Source organism: Typopeltis vanoorti, chromosome 4 (genome assembly GCF_054136105.1).
Source record: "Typopeltis vanoorti isolate ZY-2024b chromosome 4, IOZ_Tvanoo_1.0, whole genome shotgun sequence".
In the NCBI taxonomy this organism is placed as follows: domain Eukaryota; kingdom Metazoa; phylum Arthropoda; class Arachnida; order Uropygi; family Thelyphonidae; genus Typopeltis; species Typopeltis vanoorti.
In genome coordinates, this window is record NC_143552.1 from 155,605,506 (window position 1) to 155,619,679 (window position 14,174).

General features: G+C 32.5%; 1 protein-coding gene across 1 annotated transcript in view; it reads right to left on the reverse strand.

The window, feature by feature from the left end:
- Window positions 1–14,174, reverse strand: part of LOC150107781 (guanine nucleotide-binding protein G(I)/G(S)/G(T) subunit beta-1) — a 139,462-nt gene that overhangs the window by 43,599 nt on the left and 81,689 nt on the right. The window contains exons 5-6 of the mRNA XM_090392045.1: window positions 9,325–9,554; window positions 2,481–2,610 (exon numbers count right to left, since the gene is read on the reverse strand). Of these exons, the coding sequence (XP_090248171.1) occupies window positions 2,481–2,610; window positions 9,325–9,554 (360 nt within the window). The remainder of the gene's footprint in view (window positions 1–2,480; window positions 2,611–9,324; window positions 9,555–14,174) is intronic.

Sequence of the window (14,174 nt, forward strand, 5' to 3'; positions counted from 1 at the left end):
GAGGGGAAAAAAGCCTTAATAAATATTCAATATTTTATAGCCAAGATAATATTCCTACTGAAGAATGATAAATTTAGAGAGACATCTGTAGCTGAAACATGACAGAAAACAGAATATGAGAGAAATGGTAGGAAATAGTATAACATAATAGTACTATGGTTTTCTTCACAGAATTGTGAAGAAAACCATGCATAAAAGAATACAAAATAACTATATGAAAAAGTAGAAATTCAACCAATAAGGGAAGACATAAGAAAGAGCTAAAAGTGTATGAAATTATAAAAATGTTTATATCAATGTTTAAATTTTGAAATGTTATGACAGCTAAAATAAAGGTTACTTATCTCAAATCTTCAAAATGAACTAAAAACATGATCTTCTACTGAAGAGTGACATATCTGGGGAGAACACTGTCATCAAGATCAGTCAGCAAAGGAAATGGCAGGAAACGAAAGAAAGGAAATGTTGGGAAATCGTACACTGACAATGACAGAGCTTGCAAATGTAAGTTTCTGTGGATAGTTTTCGATATTGAGACCATGTTATGATATAAATCAGAGCTGTCCAACCTTAGGTAATCCGAGAGCCGCATTAAAAAAAAGATTTATCCGAGGGCTGCATCCAGAATAATAAATACAGTACATATATTAAATTACTTGGAGAGTCCTACCGTTAGTTAGGTTTGGCAAGCACTTCAAAAATTTCATAAGAAAGAAAAAGCCATGGTGCTTATAAAAGTTTTTATTGAAACAGTAGACAAGAAACAATAATTGTTTATTTCGTTTCAGCGAGAGCTCTGTGGTAGTTCAGCTTCCTTTACTGAAGTAGCTATATCAATTTCAATGCTTGTAATGACCAATCGCAGTAAATTTGCAAGAAAATTATCTGTCAACTAACATCTGTACTTTGATTTAATGAATTTCAGAGTTGATAAAATGCTTTCAAAAAGATATGTGCTCCCGAGCACTGAGCACATCTTTAGTCCAAAGTTCCTCAATTTCGGGTACTCTCTATTGGTAGAATTTAAAAAAATCTTCTCCTTTTTCATTTGTTAGTATAAAAAAAAAGTGTAAGAACACTTCTTTGACACATCTAATATTTGAAAAACATGTGGGTATATAGTGATGTAAAAACACAAAATAAAATTACCAACGTTGAGATTATCGATTAGTGATAGAATTAAAATATCTAATATGCATTCGATTCTAATTGTTATTTTATTTTTTCACTCGTGAAAATCAAAACCCACAGGCGGGCAGCACAAAATTGCACCGCGGGCCGTATTTTGGACAGCCATGATGTAAATAAAGAGTTTAATAAAAATAAGTAATTAAAACCCGACAAGTTTCGTAAGCATTCCGCACAACTACTACAGGCCATCAAGTACTTTTGCAACAAACAAAAATGTCATATATTGATTAACTGTTTTACAAAATTTAAAGAAGCCTCACAAATGATTAGGATCTCTACACATTGCAATAAAAATCAAGGCTTAATTTTACATTAATTATGGTCTACTTTAATCAAAAATTTAACTGCTGTGGACCTAGGTTATAACACGCATGATACCACAGAACGTGATAGCAACAAATAGCAATGTTCCAACATGCATACAGATTTGTAACAAATTTGTAGTTTGTATTCTAGTTTATCAATTATATGTAACAGTTGTGAAGTTATCAAAACATCATGTGTAATTAATTGTTAATAGGGTTTTGTTGTGTAAAACTTTTCTGTACCAGTACCCCTCTTTAAGTCTTACGACTTTCGAAACTTGTCAGGTTTTAATTGCTTATTTTTTATTAAACACTTTATTTATATCATAATGCAGTCTCAATAGCAAAAACTACAATGACAGAGCTCATTTTTCGTTATCATTAAAACATTTCTTCTACTAGAATACTGCTGCTATGCTCACTGCCTCTCATACAGCTTTGATAGCTATTTCATGACTGTGTTAACTGACTACTTTTACTTTCTGAACCTACACACAAAATTCTATTCTTTGTCTTGCATCACATGAAATGTCCTTCCTGCTGCTTTTGAAAATTATATTTCATAAAAATAGCTAAGAAATACATATGCAAAGCAACACGACAACTGCACTTGTGACTGTTCAAATATAGTTAATGGATGTGCCTTATAGTCCATTATAGCTGGGTAGTGTTGCAATTTTACTGCTTTTCATACAGAAAGAATCCATTAAAGAGCATTCTAGTATTAAAATACATTCTAGTTCACACTGAGGAGACCTCAATAAAGGTGGCTGAAACCCATCTGGACAGTGGCCCTTTCTATTATGAGATACTGAGACAACTGATGTGAAGTCATTTCACATCAATTGTGCTTGCTTTGCTTATACTTGGGTACAGGATTTAATACAGTATAGTTTCTTGTCTATTATAATTTACATTAAAGAGCAAATACACGGAGATGCACTCTTCTCTACTTATTTTCAACTAAAATCAACTGATGTATACCTTTGCTGAAGCATCACAAGCTCCAGAGACAAATGTTCTCATGTCTGGTGAAAGAGAAAGGGACATTACATCTCCAGTGTGGCCTGTGAAGGAGGTGCACTGTTGTCCTGTTTCTATATCCCATAATGCACTAAATAAATAAAACACATGAAAAATTAATGATTATTGCATGAGTTATTGTTTTGTTTTTAATGAAAAAAATAAAAAAGTGAAACCAAAGAGTTCAATAGCAGTGATATGATAGTAAATAAGTAATCGAATGCCTTAAAAATAATTGTAATGGAAATGCTCTCTAGATGAAATATAACAATGAGCACTAAAGATGTTTCTATTGAAAACATATATGAACTTACAATGATTTTGATTTCTCAAAATTACCATATTTTTTGCCTTATAAGATGCACCATTGTATTAGATGCATCACATTTTTATGTCAAATTTTTCATGTAAATATTAATTTTTTTTTATTTTAATGCATGTATTATCTGTTTACTAGATAAAAACAATTATTCTTAATATTCATCAAATCATTAAAAAATCTAACATATAATAATATAATATAATAAATATATATATATATATATATATATATATATAAACAAAATAATTTTTATAAATTTAATAAATTAATCTTCTTTTCAAATCTTTATTCATCTTAAATCTCAAAAATTTCTGAACTTGATTCTTCATCAGAAACTGAGTAATCACTGTCTTGAAATAATAAGTTATCCTCTGTACTGTCAAGAGAATTACTAATGCCACACCTCTGAAAAGTTGTTATAATAATTTCAGGTTTCACTTCATTTCATGAACTCTTTACCCATTTCACACCTACTAAATTGTGAAATGGGTAAAGAGGCTTTCTTCTACCTGTAATGTTTCCTCAAAATTTGGAGATTGCATCCAATTAACCGATTTTTCCCTCATAAATCTTCTAAATGGTTTGTTTATTGATACATCTAAAGGTTGAATCATGGAGATGAGTCCTCCTGGGATTATAGCTATTTTTGTGTTCATTTTGTGGGGTTCATTCTTAACAGCTTTGATTTTATGGCATCTAAACTGATCCCATACTAACAAAGCAGGTTCCAGATGTAAACTGCCAGGATGTCCAAGACACACCTTCTTTATCCATAACTTCATCCCTTCCTCATCCATCCATCCTTTTGCATGAGTATGAATGTAAACTCCTCTGGGAAGTTTTTCTTTGGGCATTGTTTTTATTTTAAAAATTTTGTTCCATCCATATAGCATGGATTTTTTTTTTATGAAAGTTTTAACAATAATATTTTTTTATAGCTTTTGAGTCAACAGTCTTGTTTGAGAGCACATTAAAAGTCAAAGGCACTTCATCCATATTAACTATCTGTGAAAGTTAAAAACTGCATTGTTTTCTAGCATTTATGATCAATCTGTGAATAATTTTATTTCCAATAAGTTTCTTTTTGAATTCATCTAGCATTTTTTGTGATATTTTCATTTTTGCATGCATGCATAAATCTAAAACACCATGATGGCAACCCTGTAAAATCAATGATATTTCTTTCTGTTGCCAATAATTTTGCTCATTGAATAATTTTTTTGTAGATACACAACAACCCAATCTCCTTTGATTCATTATCCAAGTTTTTAATTCATTTTCAATTTCTGCCCATTGTGCTGGTTTTCTGTAGAGATTATGTTTTTTTAGAATTTGCTTCTATTAACTGTTGCTCTTGTTTCCTCCAAGTGCATACCATTCTTCTTTCTGTAGGAGGAGACACAAAGTGCTGCTTTGCTGCCCTATTGTCATTTTACTCAATCACACTATACTTAAATGCAATCATATAGCTATGTCTGTGCTTCGTAGAATCCATGGGGTATAAAAAAAATGTACATATAATAATGTATTGATTACTCGTTTAAATGTGTGACTGTTAATGACCGTGCAACTATTTAAATTGATCATGCATTAATGATAAGTGATGATGCACTGTAGCTGTGCATATATAAAAACAACACATCAGTGTATAAGATGCTCAGTTTATAGGACACATGCTAATTTTCAAATAAATTTTAGGTACAAAAGGCATTTCTTATAAGACAAAAAATACAGTACTTTCATGTACCTCCAAGTTTTAACAGCAATGCAAAAATAGCTAATATTCAAGAATTTCAGGTTATGTATGTTTGTCAATATTTTCTTTAAAATAAATTTTTAATATTATGGGCCAGCAACTTTTCCATTACAGCCTGGTTCTTTTGTATTTCCATTTATTAAAATAAATGAAGTTGAAATTATTAGAATTTCTAAATTTATCCATTAGAAATAATTTAAAACAATTTTACGTAAAAAGAACTTTATAAAGCACCAATTTAATTAGCATGATGACCAAACTTCTGCATTCAAATGATGAGATATTTAGAAATGGAAAGCTATTTGACAGCAATCTACATAACTTGTCTGGAGACAGTTCCAATAATGCCTTTCTTATTCTGATAAAAAAGATGATTTGTTATTGCCCAATTGTTTTTAAAAGTGACTCAAATAATATCCATTCTATTTTTTTTTCCCTTCAATTCTGCTGTTTTATAAAAATAAGCAGTGGTGAATCGTGAAAGATTTTTATCAGAACTTTTTTCAAACAAGTTTCTCTTAACAAACATATTTCTAAGTGCATAATAAACTTATCAAATACTTCATCAAGAAACAAATGTATAAAATAAAACTGATAAAGATAAAATCATTATCATCAATCTTCTGAGAACACCCCAAGGGATGTTCAGGTTATTATGACAGCACTACATGATTAAGTTTACATTATTATTAATCTCCTATCAACAATTTTCTTCCAAATCAATCTATTACTTGTAAGCACTCCAATATTGTCATTCCTAACATTTCATGCTTCTAAGGCACTTCTGACTGGATTAATCCATCTTCCTCTGGGTCTGTTTCCTGCTATCTTGGCATCAAACACTGGTTTTGCTAACCTTTCTTCACCCATTCTATTTAAGTGCCCATACCACCTTAAATTAGCTCTGCTGACACATTCTTGAATGAAAATAATGCCAAGTTCCTTTCTAATATCTTCATTTTTAATATGATTCTGCCATTGGTTCATACCCCTAATTTTTCTCGGAACACTCATATCTGTGGTCTCTAGTCTTTGATCAAGTGCTTTATTTCTAACCCAAATTCAGATCCATTGCCTAACACTGGTTTAAACAACACCATCTTGTATACTGCTAGTTTGGTGTTTTGGCTAATTATTCTCTTATTCCACATAAATTTATTCAGCTGGCTATCCACAATACCAGCTTTGCTTATTCTACTGTCTATTTACATTTAATCTGCCATCTTCACTCAAAACTGTGCCTAAATAACTGAAATATTTTACTTGTTGTAAAGGATCTCCATTCAGAATGCAGATGAAGTTTTATATGCTCCTGCCTTTCATGCCAAATTTGTTACCACTGTTATTCAATTTAGTTAGTGAATCCTGGAAACTTGCACTAGATGTGTTTAGGAGTACAACATCATCTGCATAAAGCAAAGAGCTAAGTTTGATATCTCCAATTCTAATATCAGGCTTGATGCCACTTTCTTTCATAATGTGATCCATATAGATGATGAATAAGAGTGGAGATAATTTGCATCCTTATCTTACCCCTGATTTTATATCAAACCGTCTTCCCACATTTCCTTCAATTCTAACTGCTGACAGACAATTTAAATATAGATGATATATTGTCTCTATGATGTTCCATTCACTCCATATAATTGTGATGTTTTGAAGTTTTTCTCTGGGCACCTTGTTGTATGCCTTTTCCAGATCTACAAAACTTAAGTACAGATTCTTGTCATATTCCCACAACTTTTGAACTATTTGTCTTGAAGTGAAAATCTGATCTTGACAACTTCTATTTGGCCTGAACTCAGTTCGTTCTTCTCCAAGTTTCTCTTCCACAATTTTTTTTAACCTCTTTTCAATTAAACTGTCTATAAAGATAAGGACATGCTCTTCATTCAGCTTTCTAAACTTCAATATTTAATATTCTCCTACTCAAGAATGATCTCATGTACAAAATGTATTGTAAACATATCAGGCAAAGGATTAATTCTACAGGAACTCCAAACTAAAGACCAAACATGGTCAAGTAAGCTTGCATAAATCTTATCTGGAACACTTAGTAGAGAAATTTCTCTGTAATTTTCACATTCACTTTTATTGCCTTTTTTAAAGACGGGTACTATGAGAGCTCTACTCCAATCATGGGGAATTTGACCTTCTGACCAGGCCCCTGAATTATGCAGTGCATCAACTGCAAAACTTTTATACCTCCATACTTAAGCATTTTTGGTTGAATATCATCTATTCCAGCTGCCTTTTCACATTTCAAGTTTTAGACAGTTTTTTCCACCTCAAGTATCGATATGTTCTTCGCATTCCTCTTGAAAATTTTCTAGTATGGTTCTGTCACTGCTTGGTTCATTTAAGTCTTTCAAAGTAATTACTCTAGACAATTAGGATATCGTTATCTTCAGTTTTCATGTCTGTTTATCATCTTTGATTCCTTTTACAGTACTCTTTCCACCATTTCTAAGCTTCTTTAATAGCCTCCAGAACATTTTGCCACCTTCCTAATATTTATTTGCTATATTCTTACCAAATTCTTCCCATGACTTTTGTTTAGCTACTTTTACAGACATCTTTTTTCTGTATTCTTTTAGAGCATCTGCCAACTTATCTGTTAGGAACATGTGGTATGCTTTCTTCTTTTCCAGGACTGCTTCTTTAACTTCTTGTGTCCACATGATGTTCTTATTTTTCTATCCTTGCAGACAACTTCACCACATACCTCCCTAACTGAATCAATCAGTGTCTTCTTCAGAGTTTGCCACTTAGACCCCAAGGTTTGTTTCTTGTTTTCAATTTGTTTCATTTTTTCTTCAATAATGTTTGTGTAGTCAAGTCTACAATTTACTTGTAAAAGCTGCTCAACTTTAATTCTGTTTAACACTTTCTTACATACTGAATATGATATACATTTTTATCCTGCTTAGTACTAGGTAATGGTCACTTCCAATTTCAAATCCTCTATACACTCTTGTATCCTGAATGAACATGAAGATATCACTATCAACAATGACATAGTCAATGAGGCTTTTCTTATTCATGTGAATTTGTGCACATCTTTATGTTGAAACATGGTCTTAGTAATGACTAGTCTGTGTCCTGAGCAGAATTCCGGTAAATACTTACCATTATTATTAGCTTTGCCCTTTTCCCCAAATTTTCCCAAAATGTTCTTATATGCCTGGTGGGATTCATTTCCTACTCTGCTGTTCAGATCTGATAAAGATAAAAATTAAACTAAAATAAAAATCTGCTAATGCCTTTTATTCCTGTATAGGGAGTAGGTAAAGCTGTTTTAGACCTAACTTTTGGGGGGGGGGGGGGGTAATCTCTACCAGTAGCTAATTGGAGATATCTGGCCCCAAACTATCACTAATTATAAATTACAAGTGACATGAAGAAATAGCTGACCAACGCTGCCATGTCATGGTCCCTAATATTTTTATTGTCTGAAATAGTATGGGTTGTACAGTTGTTTTTCTGGAGTTTCCAGGAAGAAAAAACCCACTTGCCTGTGCCAGAGATCAACTAACTCAGAAACTGGTCAATGAAAGGTTTTAATGAAAAATAAAAATTAAACCTGATACCAAAATCAGTAGAGCATCTGTAGCTCAGTCAGTATAGACGAAGCCCTCTGGTCGGAAAGACCTGGGTTCGATTCCTGTCCAAGACGTGAGGAACCTTTATCTGGTCTCTTTCAACTAAAGGTGAGTTAGCTGGTCTCATATAACCTACACAGTAAAATGTGTAGGTTCTGTGAGCATAAATTAGGATAGGGACCAAAATCAGAGGTATCATTTATGCAGATGATGTTATACTTGTAAATTAACCGCTATGATCTTTGGGGCTGTTAAATAGCACCATAAAATTTTCGTATGAGAATATCAATAAAAAGTACAAAACTAAACACAGGCAAGAATTCAGAAAACTAATTGTATTCTGAACAGTGAATCTATTTAACAAGTAAACTATTTCAGCTATTTAACAATTTTTAATGAAGATGAAAAATTAAAAATTTGGTGTGAGGGAACCAACTGAATATATTTATATGGAATAAGAGAAATTATCCAAAACACAAAATTAGGATTATGATGTTCAAACCAATTTCAATTTGCAGATCAGAGTGTTGGGTTGGCTTAGAAATCAGCACTTACTTGAAAACTAGACATTACAGATATAAGAAATCTGATATGCTGTACTCCTAAATAAATCCACTTTGATCTTCAGGCCTCTTAACTAAATTAAATAACATTAAAAATCTTCTTTTTGTATTAGGGAAATGAAAAGATGTCTCATCAATGGAAAATCATATTAAAAATTGAAAGCATTTAGAAAAGAACCTGATACTGTTAGCATTCAAGAATGTGTGAGCAGAGTAATTCTAAGTTGATATTGTTGCTTAAAAAATGGGGGGGGGGATTAGAAACAGCTGTTTGATGTAATTAGTGGTGCACTATTTATTCTCACCTTTGTTCTATCTATGAAATAAATAGAACAAAGGTGAGAAATGAAAGAATTTTCTTTTGCTTGGGATTATACCATAAAAATTATTAACAAGAGAAATAATACCTCACTGAATAGAATAAATAAAAGTTCTAATCCCAAAGAAAACAGTTCTGAACATATTTTTAATAGCACAATTATATGATCATATAAAATATTACACTTGAGCTATAACACCCATAAAAAAAAGGTCAAGGTAAAATAATTCATCTGAAACTCACCAGGTCATATCCCCTGAACTTGTGACAATTTGGTTATCATCCAGAAACCGACAACAGGAAAGATAGCCAGTATGACCAGGTAATTCTCTGCTTACACGAACATTGCCCTCTCTAGTTTTGAGACTATAGATAGAACAAATATTATCTAGCCCACCACAGGCAACATAACTTCCAGATGGTGCATAGGCGCATGTCATTACCCAGCTTGAACGAAGTGGAATTGCATGTACCTAAAAAAAAATATTTTTTTTAAATAAAATAAAAACTAGTACCTTATCACTGAACATCAATTTTAATTGATGCAGTTGACACTAACATAAATTCCATGCGTCCCCCCTCCCACCATCCCAAATCCTAACACTGGCACATATTGTAAATGACATCTAAGCATATGACTTTTTTTTTATATGCCACTTCATTGTAAAAATTATGTTCTGTGTAAAGTATTGTCTGGAAATAAAATGATTTCTTACTACCAACCTTGAGGGACATAAAAACTACATCTGTGATCAGTAATATGCCAAGTTACAACTGCCATATTACTGATCGAGAATGTCAAGAGATAATGATACATAGAAGTCATTATAGGTCTGAGAGACTATTTTTGGAATCAGAATCAGCTAAAACGCACTTTCCAAACCTCAAGAAATACAGCTGCATGAATTTGTCAAAGATCTGGGAAAGAGTCATTCTAAGATCACATTTAGCCTAATTTTGGAAATAACCTCGTTTTTATCTAGTCCCTAAAGGGTACCTTGTTAGTTCCTTCTCAGAGTTTGTATGGTTTCTACAACTATCTGATTAAGTGCTATGTGTTAACAACATTTGTAATATGTTGGAAATCAACAGAGGGTTCTCCTAACGAAGAAGTGGAAGAATTTTTCAAATCATCAGAGCAGGCAGTTGACATAAAAAAATTGAAAAAAAAAAAAAAAAAAAAGTGGCTCTTGTTGGAGTTCTAAATAGCAGAATAGGAAATGAATCCCCATACTGAAATGTTTGGAGAAAAGGCGAAGCTAATAATAATGGTAAGCACTTTATCTACTGGATTTCTAGTCAGGATATGGACTAGTCATTACTAACACCACGTTCCAACATAAAGACATGCACATACTCACGTTGAGAGAAGACACAAGAAATAAGGATGCCTCATTGACAACATCATTGTTGATAGTGATATCTTCATGCATTTTCAGGATACAATGCACAGAAGACTTGAATTTGGAAGTGACCATCACTTAGTTTTAAGTAGGATAAAAGTAAATAGCACACTGATAAGAACAGTATATAAAAAGTTTTAAAAAGAATTAAAGGCGAGCAGCTTTTACAGGTAAGCTGTAGACTCAACTATAAAAACATTACTGAACAAGGAATGAAACAGTTGGCAAACAGGAACCAAACTTGGAGTTGCAGTGGCAAACTCTGAAGAATTAAGTGACTCAGCCAGGGTGGTATATGGTGACGTTGTCTGCAAGAAGAGAAAAATAAGAACATCATGTTGGACACAAGATGTTAAATAAGCAATCCTGGGAAAAGCATACCAAAAGTTCCTAGAAAATAAAGTCAACAGATGCTCTAAAAGAATACAAAGAAATATGCTCTATATAAATGTATCTAAACAAAAGTTCTTAGGAAGACTTCAGTACAAATATAGAAGAAATATATCAGAGAGGTAGCAAAATGTTCTAGAGGCTATTGAAAAAGCTTAGAAATGAATGAAAGAGGAGTGTAAAAGAAATCAAAGATGATAATGGTGACATGAAAATTGAAGATAAAGATATTCTTGATGTTGGGAGTAATTACTTGGAAAGACTCTTAAATGAACCAAGCAGTGACAGAAAAGTAATTGAAAATTTTCAAGAGGAATAACAACAGGACATATCAATATATATGATGTAGAAAAAGCCATCAAAAACATGAAATATGGAATGGCAACTGAAGTAGATGATAGAGAACCAGAACTACTCAAATATAGCCTCTGAATTATGCAATGTAGTCCCTATAAAATGTTTTGCAGGGGCTACATTTCATAATTCAGAGGGCCTGGTACAAAGATAATTTTCATTGCAAAGTAAAGATTCAACGTTAACTCATGTCTGAAGAATGTGAGCCCTAACCAATTTGTCCAAAATCTTCACCAGCACTCGAAATGCTGATTGGTCGATAGTTGGATATATCAGTCTTTACACCACCCTTGTGCAATGGGATTACCATACATTCTTTCCACTCCTGCAGAATCCTCCCTGTTCTGAGACTCAAACTATATAGCCTGGTCAAAGGAACAGCCAGTTCAAATGGACACTCGTTTAGCACCCATTCAGATATCCCATCAGACCTTAATGCAGAATTGTTATTCAGTTTGTGCAACAGCTCTAACACCTCCTCTTCATTAAGGTAAGTTTCTTCATCCAGTGAAGAGGTAGCAGCAAACTCAATGTTGCATACACCAGGTTGATAGCTTTTAGAAAAATGGGAACTTATTAGTTGAACAACGTCTTCTGCATCAGTCACCCTCACACCATCAGCAGAGTTACCATATTTACTCGATATACTCACACTTTTTTCCCCAAAATTAAAGTTAAAAAATCGTGGTGTGAGATATATGTGGGGATTTTTGGAAACTAAAGTTTTTCAGGAAAACTAAATTGACATTTATAATTAAACTCTCAGTATTCATTATAATTACTCACATTATTTATAAAATGAATGCATTTAAATTGTAATTATCAATGTTATTTACACAATCGGTTGCTAACCTTCATCACGTGATATATCTGAATCTTTCAGCGACAATGCTTCTGTAATTAGATTAATTATTTCTGTCAAAATCATGTCCCAAGCTCTCAAAATCGAGTTGCACAACAGTTATAATGATGGTCTCTTAATCTTAATCCACCCACACACAATCCAAGATCAAGTGTAAAAGTCAATGCCCTCACTCCCACATTTTCCTCTACTGGTTGCTTCCATCTCTATGCATATGATTGGTGTGGTATTAACAAAAGATCGTGAGACTCGACGACAAAGGCAACCCAACGATTGTTGGGTTGAAATGAATTCCAAAATATCTGAAACTGCCATAACAACATTCACTCTTTATTTCTTAAAGTTTTAAACTTTTTTTCAAGGTATGTGCAAAACTTTTTAATTTCTTTTTTCATAAAGTAAAATCAGGGATGTGAGATATATGCGAGGGCAAGTTATATTCAAGTAAATACGGTATTCTTTCATATCCATTCTTTCTTTTACTTGCAGCATAATGATAGAATTCTTTGAGATTGTCTCTTTAGCTTGCAAGGCCAGTTTCTTTTCATTCTTAGCTTTCCGTACAACAGTTGTGACTCTTCGGGCCTACTGCTTATAATTTTCATAACAGACATCATCCTTATGCACACGGTATTCCTTCCACATCATCCTTTTCTTACAAATCTCTTGCAATCAAATGTGTAATCTTAATAAGATTACACATCCATTTGACTGCTACCATATTTATTTTTCACTCTCAGGACACGATTCTGATATTGCAACATTTAAGTATTTTTTAAATGCTTTCCATTCACTGTTGATATTCTTCCTACTCAGCAACCGATACCATTGCCTGAACCAAGTATATTACTTAGTTGGTCATAATTTCCTGCTTTGTAGTTCAGCAATCAACCTTTTCTGAATGGAACATTCATAAACTTAGCCACTTCCCAAGTGAGTGCTGAATCATTATTGTCACCAACTGGAGGCAGAATAATTACCTCTTTAACTGAAACATCCTCTGACACTATAATGAAATCAATATGCCAACCAAAAGGAATATCTGTTTCTCACAAACTCAGCTGCACTGCTAATAAAAGTTGAACAAAACAATTTCTTGATCTCTTCAGCAGAAACAGTTCCTTATCTTGAAAACCACTTTTTTCTTATGAAAATCTTGAAATTAACTGTAGATTTCCTATACTTAGAAGATATGGCATATCTTAATAATATTTCCTATATTTAGTAAGATATGCAACATATCTTTCTAGTTCAAACTATAAAATAAAATCCTCTATTCTGAACACTGTCATAATAATAATGAATCAAAGGATTCCCAAGGAAAAATGATCAAACACTTAAAAAATCAACTCATTGTATCAATTCTCTGAAACAGCTGTTAAATTGTTACTGTATTAATGGAACTTGAATATCCAATAAGCATTTCTCTTCCTATATGAGAAATTTCATTTACCAACTTCCAAAGTTCCTATAAATTTCTTCCACACTATTATTACAGTTACTTTTGTAACATAACAGCTAAAGCTTTTAAAACATCTTTCTTTCTGAAAGACTAATACTAATGGAACTTTTCTCTAACTCATTCCAAATATTTTTCTACATCTCAACCATACCTATATTTCTCTCTCACATCCATTCAGCTGTTTACTAGTTACTCTCTTCAGTAGCGGATAACACTGCTGGTGCTCCTTCAATTATGAACTAAGGGAAACCATCTCCATTACAATGCTTTGCTCAAAAGAAGTAAAAAAAAAGTCACATTTTCAGTAAACTAAGTAAGTATTTTTAACTTACAGTATGTATTTTAAACATAGAAAAACAACTATAATACTGATTTTTTTCCAGACTACGTTACAATCAAGTAAATTTACTTTGGTAAAAATTAGCACTACATGTAAACATGATATATTACCTCAATTTCGGGTACCTCTCTATTGGTAGTAATTTTAAAAAAATCTTCTACTTTTTCACTTCTGTTACCATAAAAAGGGTCTGATTGTAAATCGCACAATTCCAGCTAAAGGTCAGATCTTACATTTTCAATGCTGGCAGTCAAGATTTGAGTAAAAATTGAATATCTTCTT